The 24,004-nt window shown below is 55.6% G+C and overlaps 1 protein-coding gene across 4 annotated transcripts; it reads left to right on the top strand.

Annotated features, from left to right (window-relative positions):
- The first annotated feature begins 5,225 nt into the window (after nucleotides 1-5,225).
- LOC122679603 lies at nucleotides 5,226-10,428 on the top strand. 4 transcript variants are annotated; one of them, XM_043880435.1, is made up of 3 exons: nucleotides 5,226-5,255; nucleotides 8,541-8,705; nucleotides 9,924-10,428. In XM_043880435.1, the coding sequence occupies exons 2-3, from the start codon at nucleotides 8,696-8,698 to the stop codon at nucleotides 10,397-10,399; spliced, it is 486 nt and encodes a 161-aa protein (XP_043736370.1). In that variant the 5' UTR covers nucleotides 5,226-5,255; nucleotides 8,541-8,695; the 3' UTR covers nucleotides 10,400-10,428. The 4 variants fall into 4 exon arrangements, with proteins under 4 accessions (XP_043736370.1, XP_043736368.1, XP_043736367.1 ...); XM_043880433.1 differs by lacking the exon at nucleotides 5,226-5,255 and adding an exon at nucleotides 5,415-5,495 and having other exon boundaries at nucleotides 8,541-8,615; XM_043880432.1 differs by lacking the exon at nucleotides 5,226-5,255 and adding an exon at nucleotides 5,415-5,495.
- The last annotated feature ends 13,576 nt before the right edge of the window (nucleotides 10,429-24,004 follow it).

The following is a 24,004-nucleotide window of genomic DNA, read 5'->3' as shown; positions in this document are numbered from 1 at the left end:
CAAAACCAGGCCCTCATAGCTCGCTCCAGGGTGAGCACGAAGCCTGTGGACCATCACGCACCCGCCTCTGCAAAGTACCCGTCCCTCCCCAGGGGCCTCGGGTCAGTTCCGCCCGAGCCTTCCCGTCCCGCCGGCAGATGGCGCTGCGGGTCCAGGCAGGACTCGAGGCGGGGGACCCGAGGGGCGGGCCGGCGGGGCGTTCCCGCAGATCCGGGCCTGCCCGGGCCACAGCCCTCCGGAGCCCAGACGGCAGGTCAGGGGCAGGGGGCCTCGGCACCCCACCGCCCAGGCCCCTGGCACACCCCCGCTCGCGGGCTCCAGCCTGGACCCTTAGGGGAGGAGGCTGCTGCTACTGCCCCAGAGAGGACGGGCCTGACCCAGGGCCCAGCCGCCCAGCCCCTGCCCTGCTACCCCGGCCGCTTCTCTCTGCCCGCCTCCATGCCCACCCCAGCCCTCTGAGGCTCTGCAATGCCTTCCTCTTGGGATGCCCTTGACAAAGAGTCTTTGCTGGACCAAACTTCAGCCGGGCTCCGGAACCTTCTCCTGGGCCCATCCTTGCTCTTCTTCATAAAGTGCAGTTCTAGCAAGAACAGCTCCTCTTCCGTGTCCCCTGCCCCGCACCCCCTGCCTCTGATGGGGTCCTCATCCTCTGCTCGCTCCCAGGGGAGGTGTGAGCACCCGGCCTGCCTCCAACGAGAACCCTGGTAGGTGGATCTAGCTAGACTCTCCCTACCCCTGATACCTCCTGCTAGTTATTTTGCATCCACTGACCCCCCCCCTCCACCCACTCCGCCCTGCTCCTTGGCTGTAAATCCCCACTGCATTAAGAGCTGAGCCGGGTCTCTCCCCCTGCACGGCCCATCCCTGCACCTGCAGCCATAACGGCACGTGTATGAGTCTGGTCTTCACCTGGTGTCACTCCCTCCCCTCCACACCCATGCTTTCCTAAAGAAAATCCCGCACTCTCTTATTCACCCTTGGGGACCCCAGCCCAAGTCACCTCCTCTGAGACACCACTCCTGACTTCTCTGGGCTCCCAGGGCATTTATTCTCCCTGCAGAGGTTGGTTCAACAGGAACTCTGAGTTCTGGGAGGTGGGGTGGTGCAGGCTGGGGTTCTGACGGGAGGTGACCGGCAGACAAATTCTCCCCCCTGAGGATGGGCTCCCAGGAGCACAGTGGCTCCATCAGACCACCTGACACCCTCCCGAGGTATTTAAGACATTGAGTGCAGCAGGCCCACAGGCTTCCCAGGTGACTCAGTGGTAAAGAATCCACCTGCAATGCAGGAGATGCGGGTTCGATTCCTGGGTCAGGAAGATTCCCTGGAGGAGGAAATGGCAACCCACTCCGGTCTCTTTGCCTGGAGAATCCCATGGACAGAGGAGCCTGGCGGGTTACAGTCCATAGGGTTAGAACTGGGAGTGACTTAGCAGGCTGGCAGACAGCCGGCCCAGCCTCAGGAGCAGAGCTGGGAGTCCAGTCCCAGGCTCCAGGCCTTCCTGGCTCAGAGAAGTCCTCCCCTGTGGAGTGTCCTGTCGGGGAGCAGTGAGGGCACCTGCCTGATGGGCCCTGGGGCTCCCTGGCCCCTGAGGTCAGTCCATGTCCCGCCAGCCACCCAGGCTCACTGGGCTCTGCCCACGCGTGCAGTCCTCGCCTCTAGAACCCTCCCTGCCCTCTGCCGGGCCCTCCTCCAGGCAGTTCCTGCCCCTCCCCCAGCCTCCCAGCCCGGGGGCGGATCTCTGTTGGCCCTCCCTCCCCACAGGCCCTGCTCCCCATGAGGGTGGACACCCGGAACCCCCACCCTGCCATGCTCCAGCGTAAAGCTGGCGCCGACAACGTGCCCGCCGGGCGAAAGCAGCAGCTGAGACCTGGCTGTCCAAGGAGGGGTCCTGCCTCCTGTCTCCAGGGCCGCCGGGGTGGGGGCGGCAGTCAGCGGAGGCCCTGGCCCCCAAGCAGGCGCGCTGCCAGAGGTGCCTCCCGCTCTTCCAGGCTCCCTCCTCCCTCCACACCCCTCTCCTAATCTTTCACAGGAAAAAAAAGGGGAAAAAGGCCAAAGAAAGAGGTTTTCTTCTCCACTTTCTGAAAATGAGATTTTAAAAATAACCAAGAGGCGGTGCAGGGCCAGGAGGGGATTACGTGGGGAGCCTGGGCTGTGGGGGCCTACCCGCCCCTCCTCCTCGGTGGGTGCCCTGCCCGCGGCCCGCAGCCTGTGCCCACGCCACGCTTAGCTTGGCCCCCTCGCTCTGCCCTTCCCTCTGTGCAGTGGGGGGCCAGGGGTGGGGGGCAAGCTGCTGAGAAGGGAGGTGACCGCGGAGATGGAGGAGGTGGAAACGCTGGGGTCGGGACCCCAGGCTGCACAAGGCCCCCAGTTCCTCGGTGCCCCTCCCTTGACTCCCTGCTCAGCCGCTGCCCGGCCCCTCCGGGCGGCTGCTCATCCCCGGGTGCTGAGCTCGCGGCCGCCACAGGGTGTCTGTAAGGGCTCGTCCTCAGGCCCTCCTTCCCTCCCTCCACGTGACATCCCATCTTGACTCTCAGCGTTAGTGTCATTTCTCCAAGAGGCTGACCTTGACACGGGATGGTCTCCGGGGGTTACCCCTGCTGCCGCCACCCCACGGGTCCCTGAGAGTTTCCTCTCCCATCCTCATCCCCACGGGTGTCTGTTTCATGGGCTTGACCTCTACCCTCTGTGCAGTCAGGCTGTGCGCTCCCTGAGGTGGGGACTGGGGAACTATGGGTCTGCCCCATTCCCACGCCCCGGGCGCTTCCTGTCCCGGGGGCTCCATGCCAGCCCCTGTGTTTCTTTGTCTGAAGGGTTCTCTGGCCGCTGGTGGGAGATTCAGGGCATCACCTCTCCAGGCAGCAGTGCTTAACTCATGACTGATAGGGTGGGTGGGTGACTAGGCCCTCACCTTCAGACAGGATGGCCTGGGTGGGGGCGCTGAGCCCCAGCGGCTCCCGGAGATGACCACTTAACCTGAATCACCTGCCTCCCTCTGTCCCTACCATGTGCCCTGGGGTCAAGTCCTGTCCTCAAATCGTTCCTTAGGGCCAGGAGCGGGGCTGAATAATGGCCTCCCAAAGAGAGCTATGTTCCAATCCTTGGAACCTGTAATTGTTACCTTATACGGCAAAAAAAAAAGGGCTTTGTGGCTGTGATTAAGTTAATAATCTTCTGATGGGGAGATTATCCGGATTATCTGGGTGGTCCCTTAAAGCAACCATTTGCATCCTTATGGAGAGGGGTAGGGGGAGTTTTATCAGACAGAAGAGGAGGAGGCCATGTGCCCACAGAGGTTGGGGGGGTGGGTGCCAAGGGATGCTGGCAGCCCCCAGGAGCAGGGAGAGGGAGGAGCTGGTTCTCCTGGGAGCCGTGAGGTTAGCATGGCCCTTGACTGCATCCTAGTGATGCTGTCTTAAGCCACCGACATTGTGGTGATTGTCACAGCAGCGCTAGGAAACAATACAACGTGCTTTGGTGGGAGACCGGACCTGTCTGTCCTAAATGTGGGGGCAGGCCAGCCAGCAGCTGTCCCTTCAAATCCTGGCTGCCCAGCTGCAACTACATTCCCCAGCCTCCCTTGCAGCCAAGAGCAACCAGCTGACTTAATTCCAGCCCTGGCATTTGAGAAATGAAGTGTACAATTTCTGTTCTTAGTCGCTTAGTCGTGTCTGACTGTTTGCGACCCCATGGTTGCCAGATTCTGCCTGCAGCCCACCAGGTTCCTCTGTCTATGGGCTTCTCCAGGCAAGAATACTGGAGTGGGTTGCCATGCCCTCCTCCATGGGATCTTCCTGACCCAGGGATCAAACCCAGGTCTCCTGCACTGCAGGCAGATTCTTTACCATCTGAGCTACCAGGGAAGCCCAAGGCTACTGGAGTAGGTAGCCTATCCCTTCTCCAGGGGATCTTCCTGACCCAGGAATCGAACCAGGGTCTCCTGCGTTCGAAGGAGGAATCTTTACCAGCTGAACCACCAGGGAAACTGCTGGCCAGAGAGGGTCCCCCATCCTCCTCTTCCCGGTTGAGAAGGAGATGGGAAGGACAGTGGATGAGACCACGCCCTCAAGGGGCGGGGCCACAGCCAGAAGGAGCCGGGCCTGCCCTGGAGCCCTGGACAGCTGGATGGCTGCAGGTGGGCCTGGGCCGTTGGAGGCACCACCTTACTGAGGTTGCTCTTTGTTACCACGGTTTGGCAGTTACCCGATTACGCAGGCCTTGAGTGGCTACTAACAGACCTGTCTTGTCCACGGTGTTCAGTGGCCATGTGTAGAATGTCATGTCAGGTTTTTCTCCTGCGTTGTCCCCACCATGCGGATAGCAAGCGGCCGCCCAGGGTCGCCGGGCTGGGCTGAGCTGGTACGACATCTGCCCTGAGAGCTGGCGTCTGGTGGCCTGTGTGGCTGCAGCACAGGGCCTTGGGAAGCGCGCCGGTCCGTGAGACACAGGCATCCCTCGGCTGCCTTTGAGGCCCAAGGGCTGGCCGTGCTCCCGCCCACCAGTCCCACGAGGGCCAGGCCCTCAGCCTTCCTGGCCTCCCCCACATCCCACTCCACGCCTTCCTGGCCAGGGGCTCCGGACGCACTGGTGGGTGGGATGCGGTGCGTGCCAGGCAGGGCGATGTGTGTGTGCTCAGCTGTGTCCGACTCTTCGTGACCTCATGGACTGTAGCCCGCCAGGCTCCTCTTTCCATGGGATTTCCCAGGCAAGAATACTGGAGTGGGTTGCCAGTTCCTGCTCCAGGGGATCTTCCCAACCCAGGGATCCAGCCCCCGTCTCTTGAGTCCCCTGCATTGGCAGGAGGACTCTTTACCACTCTTTACCTCTTTACCACTAGCCACCTGGGCTCTGGGTCGCCGCTTCTCAGGATCGCCCCCCGGCACTCGGGACCGGGTCTCCCTGATGGAGGAGGCGGTCCACACGTGCCTGTGCCCAGAGCACCTGGCCATCGTGGGTCAGGAGCTGTGCTGTGGGCTCACACGGGGGTGAACAGGAGGGAGCTGTGCGCTCCTCTTTTGCCAGCTTGAGGAGCACAGGGGGATTCTCTGTATCCTGTGCTGCCCCTGTCGTTTTGTTGGTGGAGCTAAAACATGCTCCCCAGGGCTTCCAGAGGAGAGCTGGAGGCTGTCCAGCCCTTTGCTGGGATCCAAGGTTCAGAGCCAGCAGGGAGGGATTAACCTGGGAGGGTCACTGGGCTGAGGACAGAGGTCTCCGAGCACCAGGGTGGGGTCCCCACGGCTCCTGAGAAGGGCCAGGTGAGCCATGGGGGGTCAGGGGAGAGGCCCCCGTGCCTGCTGACCCTCCCCCCCCAGCCCCAGGGCACTTCTGGGTGGGGTCCCTTTAAATTCAAGGTTCTCTCCTCCCCAGAAGGCCCCTCCCCCAGTCTCCTGGGCAGCCGGGTAAACAAGCCTGACCCCAGGCTGCTGACATGGCTTCCCCCTGTTCCGGGGACCCCAGCCCGGCAGGTCTGCCCCCGTGTCCTGTAGCCACTCCAGGTGAGACACGCGGAGGGGTTCGGGGTGGAGGAGAAGGGGGTGCTCATGGCAGCTGGGCTCTGAGGACGTGGGAGAGAAGGCAGCGCCCCCACCTCTTCCTGGGGGGGGTTTCCCCAGGGTCACACAGCAGGGCAGGGCAGGGTGGGGGCGAGCACCCCATCCCCTGACAGTTCTCCTTCCTGTTGTCCTGTAGCCCTCCCCGGGGTCCTGCAGCCCATGGACCCTGAGCCGGGAAGTGGGCCAGGGTCCTCCTTACTCCTCAAAACCCTTCCAGTTCCTTCTCTGGCCCCCTCCCCCCACCTCTGTAAAAGCCCAGGGCTAGTCCCAGCTCCTCAGAAGTAGACTCTTGGACTTCCCTGGTGGACCAGTGGTTAAGAGTCCGCACTCCCAATGCAGGGGACGTGGGTTCTATCCCTGGTCAGGGAACTAGACCCCACGTGCCACGTGGTCAGCAACAACAACAAAAGGAGGTGCACACCCATTGCGCGTACGGGGCGGGCTCTTACCCTCCCCGCCCCGTGGATTTTGGGGCCTGGACACTGACCCTCTCTCCACCTGTGCTGCCATGACATGGGCGATCTCTCCTTCTCCTTCCCCTCAGTCCCCCAGACACCTCTCTGAAACGTGTCCCCCAGCCACCCCTGCAGTGGTCGTGTCTCGCCAGCATCCAAACTGCAGCCCGGCACTGACCCCAATCTGGGGACCAGGACTCCAGCACCCCGTGGGCAGAACCATAGCCCACTGTTTGCAGCCTGTTCCCTGCCTCCTCCCCCTGGTCCCACCCCCTCACGCCCCCATCCAGCTCTGCAGTGATCATCACACCCTCCCCACACCCTCCTGCCCTGTGCCCTCTCCCATCTGATGGCACCCCCCCGCCCCAGCTCTCTGCCTACTCCTCGCGGGCACCCGCACAGCTGAGCTTGAGCGGAGCTGGGGATCAACTCACCCAGGCTAATGCTCCCGTTACATTCCTGGCGGCGAGCTGCAGGGGGGGCTGCGTGCCAGGGTCCCACTGCATCCCTCCTCCCGCCCAGCCCCTCCTCTCTCCCAGCAACTGTCTCGCACCCCCGCTCCCAGCGCCCACCACCCCCTCCCTCTTCACGCTCAGCTGCTGGCCTTGCTCCCGCTCTCACGGAGAGAGAGGACCCCCACAGGCTCCGGGCACGGCAGCCGCCCACTGCACCTGGGCCCGCGGGCCCCGCGCTCCCCCGCCTGCTCCTGCACGAACCACCCCCTCCCAGCCGTGGCCCAGCTTCGCCTGCCCACAGCCATCACTCCAGCACCTCTCCACCCTCCTCTCCCGCATTCTGACATTTTCTCTTTACGAGATTTTTCTCATCGACATAAAAGCATGCAGCTACACATCCTGTCTCCTGACCCCACTTCCCTTGTAGCTACCGCCCTATTTCTCTGCTCCCCATTTTTAGCAAAACTCCTGGAAAAGGTTATTTATACGTACGTGCTGCCTCCCAGTCTTTCCCTCCCATTTGCTCTGGAACGCAGTGGACCCAGCCCTTCATTCCTGGACTTGGCCACAGAGGCTCTGGTCAGGGTCAGGGGTGACCTCCATGCTGCTGAACCTGAGGTCAGTTCTCAGGTGCCCTTTGACATGACCCATCAGCAGCTCAGGGGCTTCCCAAGTGGTGCTAGTAGTAAAGAACCCGCCTGCCAACGCAGGAGACATAGGAGACGCGGGTTTGATCGCTGGATTGTGAAGATCCCCTGGAGGAGGGCATGGCAACCCGCTCCAGTATTCTTGCCTGAAGAATCCCATGGACGGAGGAACCTGGCGGGCTACGGTCCATGGGGTGGCACAGAGCCGGACACGACTGAGAGACACACGCAGTGTATTCGAAGGGGCAGCTCAGGGCCCAGGGCCCCCTCCCCGCTGACTCCCAGAGCCCCAGCCTGCCCTTCTCCTCTCGCATCACTGCTGCTCCACCTTCTCTCCCTGACCTGGGGAAGCTGGGGGCCCAGGCCAGCTGCTCAGGCTTCTTCCCTCTCTGTCTCACGATCACGTCCAGTTCTGAGGCAGTGAGAGCATGGGTCCTAACTACTGGACCACCGGGGGATCCCCTGTGGCTTTAAATGCCACCATCTCCCAGGAGTCTGTCTGTTTTCAGCCTGGAGCCCCCCAACTCAAGCCAAGACTCTAGCTAACTCTCCTCTGCACCTCTTCCCCAGCCTATCTGAAGGCATCACCGGTCCAGAATTAGACTCTTGAGCCCCTAGCCCCAAGTTGCTCCTCTCAGTATATGGGGCTTCCTTTCCTCCAGTGGCTCAGGCCAGAAACTGCGAGTCTTCCCTTTGCTACCCTCCCCTTCCCCCACCAGCCCCTCCATCGGCAGAGCCTGTGGGCTCCATCTTCAAGACACATGTAGAAGCAGCACTTCTCTCCGCTGAGCCCCCAGCCCCTCTGCCCTGGATTGCTGCCCTGGCCGCCTTGTGGTCTGCGTGGCGGCCCCTACCCCTCACCTGTCTGCTCTGCAACCACCAGACCCACCTGGCTAACTGCCAGTCAGGGGTGGTCAATCCTCTCCTGCCCCCCGGGGGCCCTCCCCTCTTCTCCACAACTCTCACCCCTGGCCCGCAACACCCCAAAGCGCCTCTGCACAGCCCACCGCCTGCTGGTACTAAGTGTGAGGCCGGGCCAGTGCTGTGGACACCAGTGCAGTGCTGTGCCTCCGGCCACTCACCCTGGAGGCCTTCAGGGAGGAGGTGTCCCAGTGGACAGGACAGGCTGCCCGGGGTGGGGGCACAGCCATTCTGCCATCCAAATCTGAGGCTCCTGCAAGGCTGCCTCGGACCTGTCCAAGGTGCTGAGTGCAGTGGGCCCCGAGCCAGCCCCTCTGGCCTCACACCCTGCTCAGAGCCAGTCCACCTGGGTCTGTGATTCTGGAAGCAACCGCTTTGGTGCTGAGCTAGGAAGGCACTTCCCACTGACAAAGCGGTTCACAGGAGGACCTGACAAAGAGGGTCACAAAGGTTCATGACCTCTTTATCCACAAGGATGGCAGAACAGGCTCAACTGTTTCCATTTTTCAGATGGGGAAACTGAGGCTCAGGGAATCCAGAATCCAGACCACGCTCTCCCAGGTGAAGGAAGCACCTCTGACCCAGGTCTGCTGGCTCCTGTCCCTGGCCTGGGAGAAGCCGAGTGTGTGCGGTACACAGCTGTGGCGGAGCCTGGCGCACAGCAGATGCCCCAGGGTACTTACCAGGGGAGGAGAGTCATCATCCAGGGGCCCCTAGCAGGATGGTGGGCACGGGGGCGCTCCTGCGGCCATCAGTTCACGGCGGGCCTCTCTGGGTCTGCATTCTCACCAGGAAAACAGGCTGAGTGCTGTTGCCCCTCACAGGGGTGTGGGGGGAGGACCTAAGAACTCACGCTCAGAGCCTTGTATGGGCTCATCCATCCCCTCCTCCCAGGCCCTCCCCATGAGTCCTGCCTTGTCTCCAAGGAGCTGCCCAGTTGGTCCTGTGTCCCCAGAGGCTTATCTATACCCAGGGAGGGCCCATGGTTGCATCGTTGAGTTCAGTATCCCCAGAGCTAAGCACTTTGCTGAAGGAAGGAAGGGGGCAAGGGGGAAGGGTCTCTCCTAGCAGCTCATAGAAGGTGTGGGCTTGGAGTGGCGGCTTGGGCTGCTTCCTGGGACCATGGATGGATGGGCCTCACGGGTGCAGAGGCCCCCACCCAGGGGCACAGTGCTGCGTCCATACACACGTGATATCTGAGCGCGGACCCCTGGATTTCACCAGACCCCCGCCTCCTGGGAATCCATGTGTGAGTCAGCGATCAGCCATGTCCCCATTTCTCCTGGAATGTGCTCCTGGAGTGAGGGGGAAGGGGGTATCCCACGGACAAAGCACCAGCCCAGCTTCCAACCAGATCCTTCTCCCTGGTGAAGCTGGTCAAGCTGGTCAGCCCCCTGGGTCCCAGATTCCCCGTGCCCAGGCAGGGCTCCCCCCTCCCCCCATCTGTTGACACAAGGCCGGCTCTGGCCCCTCCATGCTGGCCCTTCTGAGTCCTCCTTCGAATTCACCCTCACCTGGCTCTGTCCCCCTCCCCCGCGGTCCATCCTCTGCCCAGGCCCAGGATCGACTTTCCACTGAGAGTCATCAGGTCATCCCTGCTCTCTGGGGATGACCCCAGGTCCACAGCAGGCTCTGCGAGCTCCCCGCAAAGCTATCCAGACTCCTCCCCTTCTGAAACTTTCCGCCCAAATAGTATGTAGTGGCTATATTCTAACACACCCCTCCGGGCCTTTCTGCCGCTCACAGCTCCTTAGCGCTGTCCCTGGAAATTAGTCTCCCTCTCCGGTACCCCTCCCCCTCTCTGTCTCCACGTCGCCCCCCTTGGCCCCTCTGGCTCAGCGGGGGTGGCTGCGGGAGTCGCTTATCTCTGGCCGCTCCGATCCCTGCCCGCAGGCCCCGCCGCGCCCCAGGAGCCCCCGTTCCCGGACATCTACGGCGGGGACGCGCAGCTGTGGGAGGCGCACTTCCGCGGCATCGGGCGCGCCTACCGCGCGCTGGGCAAGGAGAACGACTTCGCCATCCGCGTGCTCACGGAGGACTTCACGCTGCCCTTCCCGTTCGCCTGGCCGCCGGGGCCCGACCCGGCTCGCGGGCCGCTCTTCTACGACCCGCACGACCGCACGGGCTTCGACTTCCTGCTGCGGGGCCCGGGCGCGCCGCCCCCCGCGCTGCTGCGGCCCCTGCACAGCACGGCACGGGCGGCGCTGCGCAAGCGGCGCCTGGAGCAGCTGGCGCTGAGCTACGCGCACGCGGGCGCCGGCCCCCAGCCCGGCCTGGTGCTGCTGGCGCCCGCGCCCGCCGCAGCGGGCAGCGCCTTCCCTGTGCCGGAGGCCGCTTCCCCCAGCGGGGGCGCCCCCTGGCTGGGCTAGCGCAGTCCCGAGATTGTCAATAAAGCGTGCAGTGCCTCTGCTTCTCCCGCCCCGAGGCTCTTTGCCAGACACACCTGGGCGGGCGTCTGGTGCCAGCAGAGCCCCCGGGGCCGGGTCCGCGGTGTTGTGGGATGTCCACTTTGTCCCAAGTGGCTAATGAATCAAGGCGGGAAGTCAGAGTGGCAGCCTTGATGGGCTGGCTAGGCCGGGAGCAGCTGTGAAGGGGAGAGGACCTGGGATAGTGGGGAGGTGGGTGGCCCTCGTGGCGGGGAGAGGACCTAGGATAGTGGGGGGTGGGGTGGGTGGCCCTCGCGGCGGGGAGAGGCCCTGGGATAGTGAGGGGGGTTGGCCCTCTGGGACCCTGGTCACAGCCTCTTGGTGGGCATTAGCGCCCCCATGCTGCAGGTGAGGACCCTGGGTCCCAGCGCTCCCGGGAGCACCTGCGATTTGGTTCCCTTGTGACTGCAAGTTCAGCAGGGGTCCTGTCTTCCAGGACAGAGGGGCATCAGGGTCGGGTGAGAGATGGTCGGGTGAGGCGCGGATGGAGAGATGGGAGGGAAGGAGCACAGGGCAGGAGGGGGCGGGGAGGATGTGATGGGGAAACAGGAGCCAGGACACAAGCATCACACGGGGAGCCCAGTCCCCAGGCCGCTGCTTTCCTGCCAGCCCTCTGTGCTGGCTCTGCAGAGAAGAGGGTCCTCCTGCCCCCCACTCCCACCCCCACCCCTCTTATGGGGCTGAGAGATAGGCTGAGGCCGTTGGTGACCTGGCCTCCATCCTGGGTGTCTCCCTCTGTAGGTGAGAAGCCCTGGCAGAGGCCAGTCTATCGTGGAGGCCAGCCTCCGCCTGTGTGATGTGGGCCCTGATCGGATGGAACGCCATGTGAGGCCGAGGCCACAGGGCTCCGTGGTCAGGGATGTGACTGTGTCTCTGAGGTCCGAACAGGGCTGCACACCGCACCGGGCTGGGGGCGCTCCTGGAACCGTCACCCTGGGGTTCCGGAGTCCTTCCTCGTGTGTGTCCCGGCTTCCACCTGCTGCAGCTCCGGTCAGCTTCCTCTTTGGAGCCTCAGGGCGGCAGTCAGGAGGGTCAGGGGAGCGCAGGGAAGGGCTCCTGGCCCAGCTGAGGGGGCTGCACGCGCTCCTACAAAGCTTCTTTCCGTTGTTTCGGGCGGCCGAGCTGTTGATGGAGAAGCTGGAAGCAGCCTGGCAGGGAGTGGAGAGGCGCCCCTTGGAAGAGAGGAAGGAGCCGTTACGTGAGGACTGCGGGTGGCCCTGCCGCCGTCTCCCCGGAGCAGGATGAGGAGGGACGGAGGCAGGACGACTCTCCTCTTTACTCTCCATCACAGGAGGCTTGTGGTTGGATGGGGAGCTCAGAGAGGACCACCCGAACCGCCGCTCTCCCCGGGGACCCCCTGCCCCACCGGGTGAGATGGGCCATCCCGATTTGTGGGGTGAGGTGCCTTCGGGAGCCCCAGAAAGTCTCCCTCACTCAAACATCCCGAGACTGCCCTCCTAGGGCTTCCAAGTGACCTGAAAACAGCATTTCCCCTGGGAGGTCAGGAGGAGCCTGTCAGGGTGGAAGGGGTCTCGGAGCCACTGGGACCAAGCCCTGATGCCTAGGTCTCACCCTCTGTGCTCTCAACTGTGGAGAATGGGAGGGTCCCCGGGCCCCACCGGCTGACTCCAGGTGGGCCCGGAGCGGTGCCCTCTTTGTGAGCAGAGTCTGAGGGGGCCCCCCCGCCCCGTGCAGGTGCGGTCAGGCCAACACCCCCCGCATACCTTCTTCCTTGCCTTGTTCATCACCGACAGACGCCTTCCTGGAGGGGCAGGGCACCTGGGTGGGGTCCTCTCCACGTGACCCTCCCCATGGCGGGGTCTTGCCTAATCGCTTCACCGTCCCACCCAGTGGCAGCTCAGGCCTGGACCCGGGGACCTGTCTGCTGGAGGTGGGAGGCCAGGGTGCTGACCCCCGAAGGAGCCAGCCCCACCCAGGACGCTTCTCACGCTTTGATTAGCCGACTCCACGCTGGCTGGGGAACTGAAGTGAAGCCCCCTTGAAAGGCGGATGGGTCCCTTGCCCTTTTGGAAGCCAACACGTTTGAAGGGACTTGGAATCTGATTGTTCGCCGATGGAGGCCAAGCTGCCGCACATGTAAATTTCCAATTAAAACAGAAATTAATCCTCACCCCCAACTACCTATCTCCAGCCGGATGAGCAAAAGTTTTATTCTGCTAATTAATGTTATCACCCGTTAGCTTTATTTACATAAGCAGATATAATTCACATGGCTTTGCAGAAGCTGATGGAGAAACTAAGTTAAAAAAATTAATTACCTTGATCCTCCCTCTTGCATTCTAATCACAGACTTGCAGGGTTCCTCTTTGGTGCTCCCCGAAACCCCCGGGTTGGCGCCTTCTTTGATGAGTGGGAGCTTGTTCCAAACAGAGAGAGGAAAAAGTTGAAAATTGAGCAGCTTGGAGGGGAAGCCAGTACCAGTCTTCATATGAAAGGCCCGATGGATGTGATAATTATTTACGGTTTCTGGTGTTGGGTATTTTTGTTACCCAGTTAAATAGACTCCAAATACCACATTAAAATCTTGCAAAGATCCTGGCAGATTAATAAATCACAGCAACTGCTCGGCGTTTGGCATGGTTTGGGGGGAAGTTTGAGTCTGTTTGGTGACTGCACCTTCAGTTGCCTCCCTGCAGGATCCACGTCTGGGGGTCCCCCGAGGGGAGGAGCAGCCAAGAGGCATGGGACAGGACGTCCCGGCCCCTGGGCTGGAGATTTCGTCCCTCCAGGGCTGTGTCGAGGACCCCGCTCAACTGTCGCTTTACCCCGAGGAAACGGAGACTCAGATGGTCAAACAGGCTGCCTGTTGACTGGAGACTGGCATAAAATATTACGCGTTGTCCTGGGTGGGAGCCGTGAAGTTGGTGTGACAGTCAGTCATCAGACACTTGGAGAACTGTGCTCTGGATCAGTGGTCCCGGCCTTTTTGGCCCCAGGGACCGGCTTCGTGGAGGACAGCCTTTTCACGGCTGGGGTGGGGGGCGGGGTATGGTTAAGGTGGTAATGTGAGGGTGCGGAGCGATGGGGAGCGGCTGGTGAAGCTTTGCTTGCCTGCAGCTCACTTCCTGCTGTGCGGCCCGGTTCCTAACAGGCCACTGATGGATCGGTCTGCGGCCCCGGGGTTTGGGGACCCCTGCTCTATATGACCTGTGGGTGTGAACTTTTTAGTCTCAGCAGATGGAATCAAGACGAGGTCATAACGGAGTGGGGTGACCACCGATTGATGGACTGCGTCCTCTCAGAAGAGGGAGGGCTGGAGACAGACACCGAGGAGGGTCGGCGCCCCGTGGAGACACAGAGTCTGCGGGAAGAGGCGGAGACTCAAGCCAGGACCTCATGCCAAGGAGGCTGGAAGAAGGAACGGGCCCTCCCTACCCCAGGGCTTCAGAGGTCCACCTTCTAACACCAAGTTTCCAGATTTGTGTCTCCAGCCCAGGTGGGGATGAGTTTCTGTTACATGAACTCACCCAGACTGTCCTAGGAAAGCAACACAGCTCTGCAGAGTTCCCTGTCTGGAGCAGGAGACAGACAGACAGACCATCAATACTCCGGGAAGCATCAGGAGTCTCCTGGGGTGGGTGGAGGAGTGCAGGCTGCCTGCTCTAGCCCGGCGGTCAAGGAGGGCTTCCTGGAGGAGGGGAGGCTGGGCTGAGGCTGGGTGCTGGCAGTCAGCTGGGGGCTCAGGCTGGCTGTCTCTGCACAGTGCCCCAGCCCCACACCTCTGCCTCTGCCACCTTGTGACCTGGCTGCACTTCCACTGATTCCCTCCTTGGACGTCCGAGTCCACCTGGGGACCCCGCCCGTGGCCCTGCCTGTGGCCCTGGCCGTGGTCCTGGGAGGCCCTCTGGGCACCCAGCCCTCCGCTCCACCCTTCAGCGGCCTCCCACTCCAGCCACGGGGCTGGTGCTCCTGCTTCCTTCCCCCACCTGGCCTGAAGCTCCTCGGGGCCTCACTCCACACCGTGTCCCCTGCCTGTCCCCTGCCTGTCCCCCTCCCACAAGTGCCTGGCAAAGGTTGGCCAGACTCTCCAATGGGGCCCCTCCCCCTGGGGGGTGCGGGAGCCCAGGGAACCCTTGGCTGCCAGCCTGGCTCTCCCCAAGTCTGAGCCCTGGGCTTTGTGGAATCCGCCTCCCCTCCAGGGCCTCACGTGCCTCAGGGCTGACGTGGCCGTGGGGAGGCCTTGGGCAGTGCTGAGCAGCCGTGGGGCCTGGGCCGTGCGCCTGTCCCCTATCCCAGGTCAGTTCAGTTCTGTCGCTCAGTCGTGTCTGACTGCGACCCCCTGGACTGCAGCACGCCAGGCCTCCCTGTCCGTCATCTACTGCCTGGCGGGGGGAGGCCTGACCGTGACCATCCCCTCCCACCAGCCAGCCTGCATCTGGGATCAGACATCACTCTGATCTGAGGCTGGGGCTTCTGAAGAGCTCCGGGCAGGTGAGAAGGGACAGGGCTTCTTTCAGGGGACATGAAAGTCAGCCTAACTTTGAAGAAACCCCCTCCCCACCACCCCCACCGGTGCGGAGAGCAGCTGCCAGAGTCTGAAACAGCGTCCTGCCCCCAGAGAGATTTGGGTGTGTTTTTTTTTCCCTCCTTGAATGAAGGAAAGAAATGATGCTGAGTGGAGACTAATTACCCAAATTGAGGCGGAAATTAGTCGTGAAAGGGGGAGGAAAGGAGATCAGCTAGGAAGTGCCCCTACCCCCAACCACCGCTCTGCCTTCTCCTCCGGGTCGGGCCCCGGGATGCTGTCATCAAAGTGGTTCTGGCTCTGATGGCCTGGCCCCTCCCTGCCTCCAGTGAGGGCCCCAGGGGTTCTCATCCCCCACCTAGGGTCTGCCAAAAAACAAAATTCTACAAATTTTGCCTCCTAGCCTCACAAGGGTTTCCCAGGTGTCCCTAATGGTGAAGAACTCGACTGCCAAAGCAGGAGACCTCAGAGACATGGGCTTGAGCCCTGGGTGGGGAAGATCCCCAGAAGGAGGGCATGGCAACCCACTCCAGTATTCTTGCTAGAGGATCCCATGGACAGAGGAGCCTGGTGAGCTACAGTCCATGGGGTCACAAAGAGTTGGACACAACTGAAGCGACTTAGCATGCTTAGCACTAGCATCATAAAATGGTAAAAATATCTTAAAGGGGCAGAGCCACAGAGTTCTTTTTCTTTCCTCTTTTAAAATTATACTATTTTATTTTTTGGACTAATTCAACCAGGAAAGACTGAATGACACCTGTGAGCAAGTGAAAGCAAATGCAGCTCACCCATCACTGTCTCCAAGAAGACCTTGTCGACACGCGGGGCAACTGGAAATTCTCTTCTTTTTGGTGGAAGCTGTGGCAGGGATGTAGCTGTTTGCACACCGACCCCATACCCCATGAGGGCCTTGGTACCTCCCTGAGGGGGCTGTTCTCAGGGGCAGACCCACTGAGTTGTTTGAGGAGCCTGGAGCCCATTTCTGAGCCTCGGGAAGTGGTTCTATATATGCCTGGGTGTGGAAGGGGCAGGTCAAATGTGGGGGGCCCACTGGGTCGCCACTTCAGAGTCATAGTGGGTCACGTAGACGGCCAGAGGGATCCCTGTGAGGAAAACCAGTTAACTCTGAAGAAAACTTTTAGCCCCAAAATAATTTATGGAGATATAGTTCACAATGATATATAGTTTATGGGCTTCCCTGGTGGCTGAGCTGGTAAAGAATCCATCTGCAATGTGGGAGACCCTGGTTCGATTCCTGGGTTGGGAAGATCCCCTGGAGAAGGGAAAAGCTACCCACTCCAGTATTCTGGCCTGGAGAATTCCATGGACTGTATAGTCCGTGGGGTTGCAAAGAGTTGGACACGACTGAGCGACTTTCACTTTCATAGTTCACATATGATACAATCTGTCCACTTGCAATGTACAATTCATGGTTTTAAGTATATTCACAGGTGTGCTGTCATTTTTAGAACATTTTCATCACTTCACAAAGAAACCTCAACACCGCCACCCCTCAGTCCGCACCCCATTCCCTTCGCAGCCACGAGTCTGCCCTCGGCTCTGAGCGTTTCCTGTTCTGGGCGTTTCCTACAAATGGAATCACACACGTGTGGTCTCCTGTGGACGCTCCTCTTACTGAACCTCTGTTGTCAAGGCCCATCCACGTGGGAGCCTGGGTCAGGGCTCATCCTTTTTTTAAGGCCAAATCACATCCTGCCGTGTGGATGGACCCGTCTTCACCAGCGCCAGGTGACGGGCCTTCGGGCCGTTTGCACCTTTGTCTGCTGCGGATGCGGCTGCCGTGGACATCTGTGTACACGTGTTTGTGTGGATGTGTGCGTTCGTTTCTCTTGGGTACACACCTCGGAGCGGCACTGCTGGTCACATGGTGACCCCACTTTACCTTTCGGAGGACTCACCAGGCTTTCCCAAACCGGCTGCACCATTTTCCGCCCCCACCAGCTGTGTGTGAGGGTCCACTTTCACCTCCTGCCCAGCCCTTGGCATCTGTTGTTTGATTCTGGCCATCCTAGAGGGTGTCATGTGGCATCCCATTGCATGTTTAACAATTAAGCCAAACTGTCACAAACCTGCTTGAGCCCTGGGCCCCACTCTGAGGAGCCAGAGTGTAGGACAGGGTGTAGCCCCCCTGTCGCCCCTCGGGACATGCTGGCCTGGCACAGGGATGCTGGGGGTGGGTGTGACCTCGCGAGCTGGCACCCAGGGCCTGCGTGGGGTGTTGGTTAGTGTCAAGTAAACCCTGATGCTTCTGGAGAAGGGCACACAGACCTTGGCATATACCTTGTTTCAGAAACAGGCAATAGCAAACAGCGTGTTCATTCCACCTACTTCCCTGGAGAAGGGAAGATCCTCGTGAGATGGGATCAGATGGGCCATCGATCCCAAGTGGAGAGTTTCCCTGAAGGGCTTTCATATTACTGTATTATGGGGGTGGTTTGTGGATCTTTCTTCTGCACATCAAACACTTCACAGTATACACTCACATGGAAATCGCTAGTTAAATGTAGCAGCTGTAGAGCTTCCCCGGTGGCTCAGTGGTAAAGAATCCAGCTGCCAAAGCAAGAGACAGGAGTTTGATCCCTGGCCCCAGAGGATATCACATGCCATGGGGCAACTAGGCCTGCATGCCCCAGCTATTGCGTCTGTACCCTACAGCAGGGGAGCCGCAACTACTGAAGCCCGTGTGCCTGGAGGCTGTGCTCCGTGACAAGAGAAGCCACCACAAGGAGAAGCCCATGCACCACAATGAAGAGTAGCCCTCTTAGCCACAATTATAGAATAGCCTGTGCAGCAATAAAGATCCAGCACAGTCAGAAGTAAATAAAGGGGAAAAAAGTAGCAGCAATAATAATGTTTGGAGTTTTGTTTTCATCAGTGGTTTCATTTTACAGGACACTTTTTTTTTTGTGCTGAAACCATAGATTCTAAGTTGCTCTGTCAAGGTAATCACCAGAAAAATAAGCTATTCTTAGCATATAAACTTTAGGAAATTTCTCCTACTACTCTTCTCCATTTAATGTATTATATGTTGTTTTCAAGACACAGTCTGCCTGCAGTGCAGGAGATCCAGATTCGATTCCTGGGAGGGAAAGATCCCCTGGAGAAGGAAATGGGCACCCACTCCAGTATTCTTGCCTGAAGAATCCCATGGACAGAGGAGCCTGGCGGGCTACAGTCCATGGGGGTTGCAAGAGTTGGACACGACCGAGCAACTAACAACTATCATCATGTTGTTTTCAAACACATAAGTGGAGACATCACAAAATGAACATAACCTATGGCAAATTTGTTTCTGCACAAATCTGTGTTTTTTTCTAGCTACCAAAAAACTCAGAGACCAAGCGGGGAAAGGAATTGTTTGAATGGCAGATAGTGCATAAGACTTAGATTTGGTTACAGTATAAGTTTAGCATAATACATTATAAGGTGATGGCCTGGATGATCTTCAGAGGTTGATGAACTTCAGTGAATAAGTTAACTTTGAGGTTTTTTTTTTTTCTGATTTAAGGAATGTTGCTCACCATACCTCTCCCTTCCTCCTCTGTATTTTTAGATTAATACACTTACTAGGGAAGCAAAATACAGTGGGATTACATACCTGCATCCAGTAAGAAGTCTGACTCTCCTGAGACCACCATGCGCTGATGGCTGTCTGGCTAGTCCCAGATGTCCCAGCCTTCAGAGACTAGGCATCTGACGGGAGAGTGAGGAACTCAGCTGACAGCCAGAACAGACCCTCCAGCTGCGTGGCCCTGCATGAACCGTGTCCAGCAGCGAGATCCATTCCAAAGGAGGCCCGAACTCTTCTGGGTCAGAGAGGGGTGGTCCCCACCGTGCCCTGCCCGTGAGGACCCACAAAATTGTGAGCATTAGAAAACGACTGTTGTTTACATAGATTTTCATTGGTGTACAGTTGCTTTACAATGTCATGTTAGTTTCTATTGTACAGCAAAGTGAATCAGTTATATCCACACATATGTCCCCTCACCTTTGGACTGCTGTCCCATTTAGGCTCCACAGAGCATTGAGTAGGTTTCCCTGTGCTACACAGTCAGTTCTCATTAGCTATCTATTTTATACACAGTAGTGTATATATATCAACCCCAATCTCCCAACCCATCCCACCACCTCCTCTTCCCCCTTGGCGTCCCCATATCTGTTCTCTATGTCTGTGTCTCTATTTTTGCCTTGTAAATATAGTCATCTATACCATTAGACAATGACGATTGTTTTTAAAAAATGCTCTAGAGGAACAGAAACTAGAAGGAGAGGCACACACACACACAAAAAAAATAGAGAAGGCTGAAAAGTAAAGAATAATTGTATCAGTTCTCAAACTGTGATTGCTGGTACACTTAGTCCAACTTTTTCACTTTTCCAACTTTTATCATTCATTTAGTCATTCAAGAAAAAACATATTGAGCCTGCTGCAAGCCAGGCATTATACTTTGTGCTGGAGATACCAAAAAGCTGAATAAAATAGCTCTGTCCTCAGGGGGAATGGCTAGTTTAATGAGGATGTCAAGCTATTACCATACAATGGGATACAAGGCTGCTTTAGAGAAGGAACTGATTGCCCTGAAGATGCAGAGGTTTCCTAGCTTTAACAGTCAGAGAGCACTGCAGAGAAGGTTCTGCTTGAGATAAGCCTCAAAAGAATGAGTAGAGGTTTACCAGATGGCCAAGGTGGGACAGGGCAAATTCTATGACTACAAAGAACAGTGAATTCATTTTTGGGACAGTAGCTTCAGCTGTTCCTGTGGTCTCGATTTTTCCTTGTGTCTCCTGGGCAAAGCATTGATTGCATAACCAGAGTATTACTTTCAGATGAATATTTGGTTTTATCTGCATGATAAGTATGACTGGAAAAACACAGGTCATGGGGTGTATGGCCTTACTCAACCTAGGCTTGTCAAACAAGTGCCCTACATGAGCTAAACTTACTCAACACAGGGGACAAGGCCTTAGCCCTCCCTCCCCCTACTCCCCCACCCGCAATGTAACCTGTGTTAGTGGTTTGTTTGTTTTTTTTCCAAGTGTGCTGTCTATTCAAATCTGACTCTTCAGACAAGTTCCCTGGCCCCTACCTCCTTCCAGTTTGCTGTCTTAATCCCTTTTGATAGAAAAGTTCTAGAAGTCTTTCAGGGTGAATGCCATGCTATGAGAATAAAAATTGATTTGTCTCCAGAAAAGGGCAATAGATTCATATGAGAAACATTTCATGTCCTAAAAATCCATGAGCTTTGTTTCTAGGAGACAAACTTGGTGAAAAAGACATCTTCAGACTTTTCCCTACTGCCAAGTTTAATGAAACTCCTTTTTCTGCAGTGTTTCTAACATCAACTTTGTTTCAGGAGGCCGTTGTCAAAAAGGCTAGGAGAAACTGAGGGGGACATGGTGAACCACTGCAAGAAAATGGTTCTAACTTCAATAAGGCAACTTGGCCAAGGATTCCGTTTTAAGTGTATAAAATTAAATGGAAGTGCAGAGAATAAACGTCTTAAAACATCCCAAGATAACACACAAGGGAAACAAGTGGAAATAGTGAAATTTGGAAATGCTGGGGGAAAAGAGCGTTGGCATGATTAAGAACAAACAACTGAAAGCATCTACTGTGAGTGTTTTTAAAAATCTCTCTGCCTTGTTCTAAGTGGATTTGGCAGTGAATTATTTTCTGGGTAAGTATAGAGGTGAGGAGCTCTCTTATGAGACCAGTTAAGTATAGACCACATACTGTTACAGTCTTTGGAGCTAGGAGCAGCTGGCATCTGCTTTAGGAAACCAGCAGCCTGAACAAGGTACTTCCAGAAGAGAACGGCTCCTCTACCTTCGCTTGGAGGTGATCAGAGGAAGCACTGGTGGGCTGAGAAAGATTTACGATTTCCTATCATACTTAGACAAATGGAACTAGAAGTAAATAAACCATTAAATGGCAGAGGAAAGTGATGGCCCCAAGAAGGCAAAAGGAAACCCCTTGACTCTTCTAGAACTGCAGACTTTTCCTAGAACTTGTCTGAGAAAATGCTTCAATATTTGGGACAGTGACTTGTCCAGTGAGCATTCATTGCCCTGATGGTATGGTAAACTAACGACTTTTTCATTTTTTTAGAGCATCATTTCAGCTAAATTTGCATTCTCATCTCAACAGACTCACTTGGCAGAAGGAAACCTAGATGGTGTGAGAAGAGAAAGAAGGTGGGAGAATGGTTCAGAAGGAGTAGGGAAGGAAGAAAGCTGGAACAGACATGGGGTAGTTTATTACAATATGACTCCCAGTATTGTCTAATGCCCCCACTTACTCCAAAATCTGGATTATAATGTTCTGAAGTTGGGAATGAGAGAAGTCAAGTTGTTCCACATGAAATCAGGTATAATAGTAATTCTCAACTTTTTTGTTCACACATGCCACTGAGAATATGATGATAAGGGTAGACTCTACATCCAGAAAAAAAATGTACCTATTACACACAAAATCCTCTTTTATAAGACCAACAAGTTGTAATACTCAGGATAGAATCCAATTACTCACAACACACACATATAATATATAATCCTGTTTACTTGATCATTGTGGACTCTTTCTTGCATCTGACCTAGTTTCATTCTACAGTTTGTCTTTCTCCATTTTTTTGTCCTTTTAATTAAGAAAAGATCATTATAGAACTCCCTGTATAACTTTTTCAAATATGCTTGCAAAAGGCTATGAAATTTTATCATGATCATTCTTGCTTTAAGTTGAAATTTCTCTAATCTTTCCTTACAGATTTTTCCTTACAAAGCGTGCTTTCAATATCTAGTTTCAATGTCTAGTTCTCCCTTCTGCATTAGTTACTCAGCTATATAATTACATTTTCTGAGCCTCCCTTGCAGCTATGTATGCCCATGGGACTAAGCTTTAAGCCAATGATATGTAAGCACTGTGCTATGTGGATTTCTGAAAAAATCTCCCTTCTACTCCTCCACCCTACCGTCTAGAATGAAGACACAATAGCTGGAGATAAATAGACATCCTGGGCCATGAGCTTGAGGGGTGATGGATAAGACTGGTTTGTGGACTCCCTTATCAGAAGATAAATTTCATGAGAACAGGGACCTTGTTTTTCTTGGTCAAAGCAACCTAAACCTGAACCTAAAAAGTGTGGCTTATAGTAAGAGCTCGGGAGCGTGCATGCTGTCTCTTCAGTTGTATCCCACTCTGTGGGACCATATGGACTGTAGCCTGCCAGGCTCCTCTGTCCATGGGATTCTCCAGGCAAGAATACTGGAGCGGGTTGTCATGCCCTCCTCCAGGGGATCTTCCTGACCCAGGGATTGAACCTGCATCTCCTGCATTGGCAGGCAGGTTTTCACCTCTAGCGCCACCTGGGAAGCCCAAGAGTTCAGATGTTGTGCTTAATTTCTCAGTCATGCCTGGCTCTGCCACTCCATGGACTATAGCTTGCCAGGCTCTTCTGTCCATGAGGATTCTCCAGGCAAGAATACTGGAATGGGTTCTTTGCCCCACCCCAGGGATCAAGCCTAGGTCTCCCACATTGCAGGCAGATTCTTTACCTTCGGAGTCATCAGGGTATTGAACAGCCATTAAATGAATAAGTTGAATTAATGAATGCGTTTACTCCAGATCCGTGTAAAACAGGGAATGTTCATACATCAGTTGGCATATGCAAATATCAGGTTCTATCACAGAATCAGCCTCTAGCTTAATTCAAACGTCATTACTGCTCTGCTTCCCTTTTCTCTCCCAGATTTGCCACAGTCGTAACAGGATAAGGTTTTTTCTCACTGCCCTCCAATGTTCTTCTAAAACAAAATATTTTCAAATCTATTAATACTTTCATATTGGTGCTTCTGAATATTTTTTCTGCTTAGCAAGTTTAAAATTCTTTAATTTTCAAGGTCATGCCTATCTATTTTTGTATGTGCCTGATGTTAAATGCAGGTAGTGTTTGGAAACTTAATCTTAGGCTTTGTCCCAAGTCTATAAGAATCATCCAAAATGGTAGCTAATGACATTCCTAGGACTTCAGACAATATTATTATTGTCATGGAATGTAGTCACTAGGTCCTAAGGATTTAACGAGAAGTTGTTCACTGAAACTGAACTTCCTTGAATCCTTTCCCATTCTACCATGGTTTCCCACATTTCAATATATTGCCTGTTTTTGTATCCAAACCTTACTTATATCTTTTAAACAATTAAATATTAATCATCTTTGCTTCCTTGATTTTTGAGGTGACCTTTCCATCCTGGTATCCTTTTAACAAAGGAGAATACTCCCTCTGGGTTTTTTTCCTTTCCTTTTGGTCTTATGTGTGATGAAAGGGTTTGTAACAGTTCACATTTTTGGCAATTACATGTAATTCCTTAATTTTTTAAAAAACTCTTCCCCCTTGAACGTTGTTGCTATTTCTTTTTACTATTTGGAGGAACAAATGTTCCCATCATTCACTTTTGTGACATACCTGTTTTATACCCTAGCTCCTTGGTTTTTTGCTCAAATTTATTTTCAACTTTTCTGATTTTGAGGGAAGCTATCATTTTCTTTTTATTAGGTATATCAAGCTTTTCTAGTGTTTAAACTTCTTTACACATTATCCTCACTTTCCTGGAGTAGCTTTCCAAACAGAAGCCTATTATAACAGAGAAAAATAGAGGTCATCAGATGAGCTCTTCTTAAACATCTTCTCTATCAGAAATGTCTCTATTCTGACAGACCCAGAACAGGCGTCTGTCACCCAGGTCCTGTTTCCTTCCTTGCTTTTCTCTCAATCCAAAGCTAATCTATGTCTGCCCTGGAGGACATCCACTTCTGCCTTCTTGAGGACCTTGCTCTGTCAATTTTCCCATCTCCTCTAACCTCAAACTCGTTTTTTCTCCATCGGCTCATACCCTTTAACATATAAATGTACTCACATTTTTTTTCCATCTTAAAAAATCATTAACTGCACATTTCCTTCTAATGACTGGCACACCTCTCTTCTCAGTCAAATGTTTGGGAAGAAAATCCTTGTCTCCACTTTATCACCGCCTATTTCTT

This window comes from Cervus elaphus, chromosome 21 (assembly GCF_910594005.1).
Source record: "Cervus elaphus chromosome 21, mCerEla1.1, whole genome shotgun sequence".
Taxonomy (NCBI): domain Eukaryota; kingdom Metazoa; phylum Chordata; class Mammalia; order Artiodactyla; family Cervidae; genus Cervus; species Cervus elaphus.
Note: the sequence above shows the minus strand (reverse complement) of the source record. Positions and strands in the feature narration are given on the sequence as shown.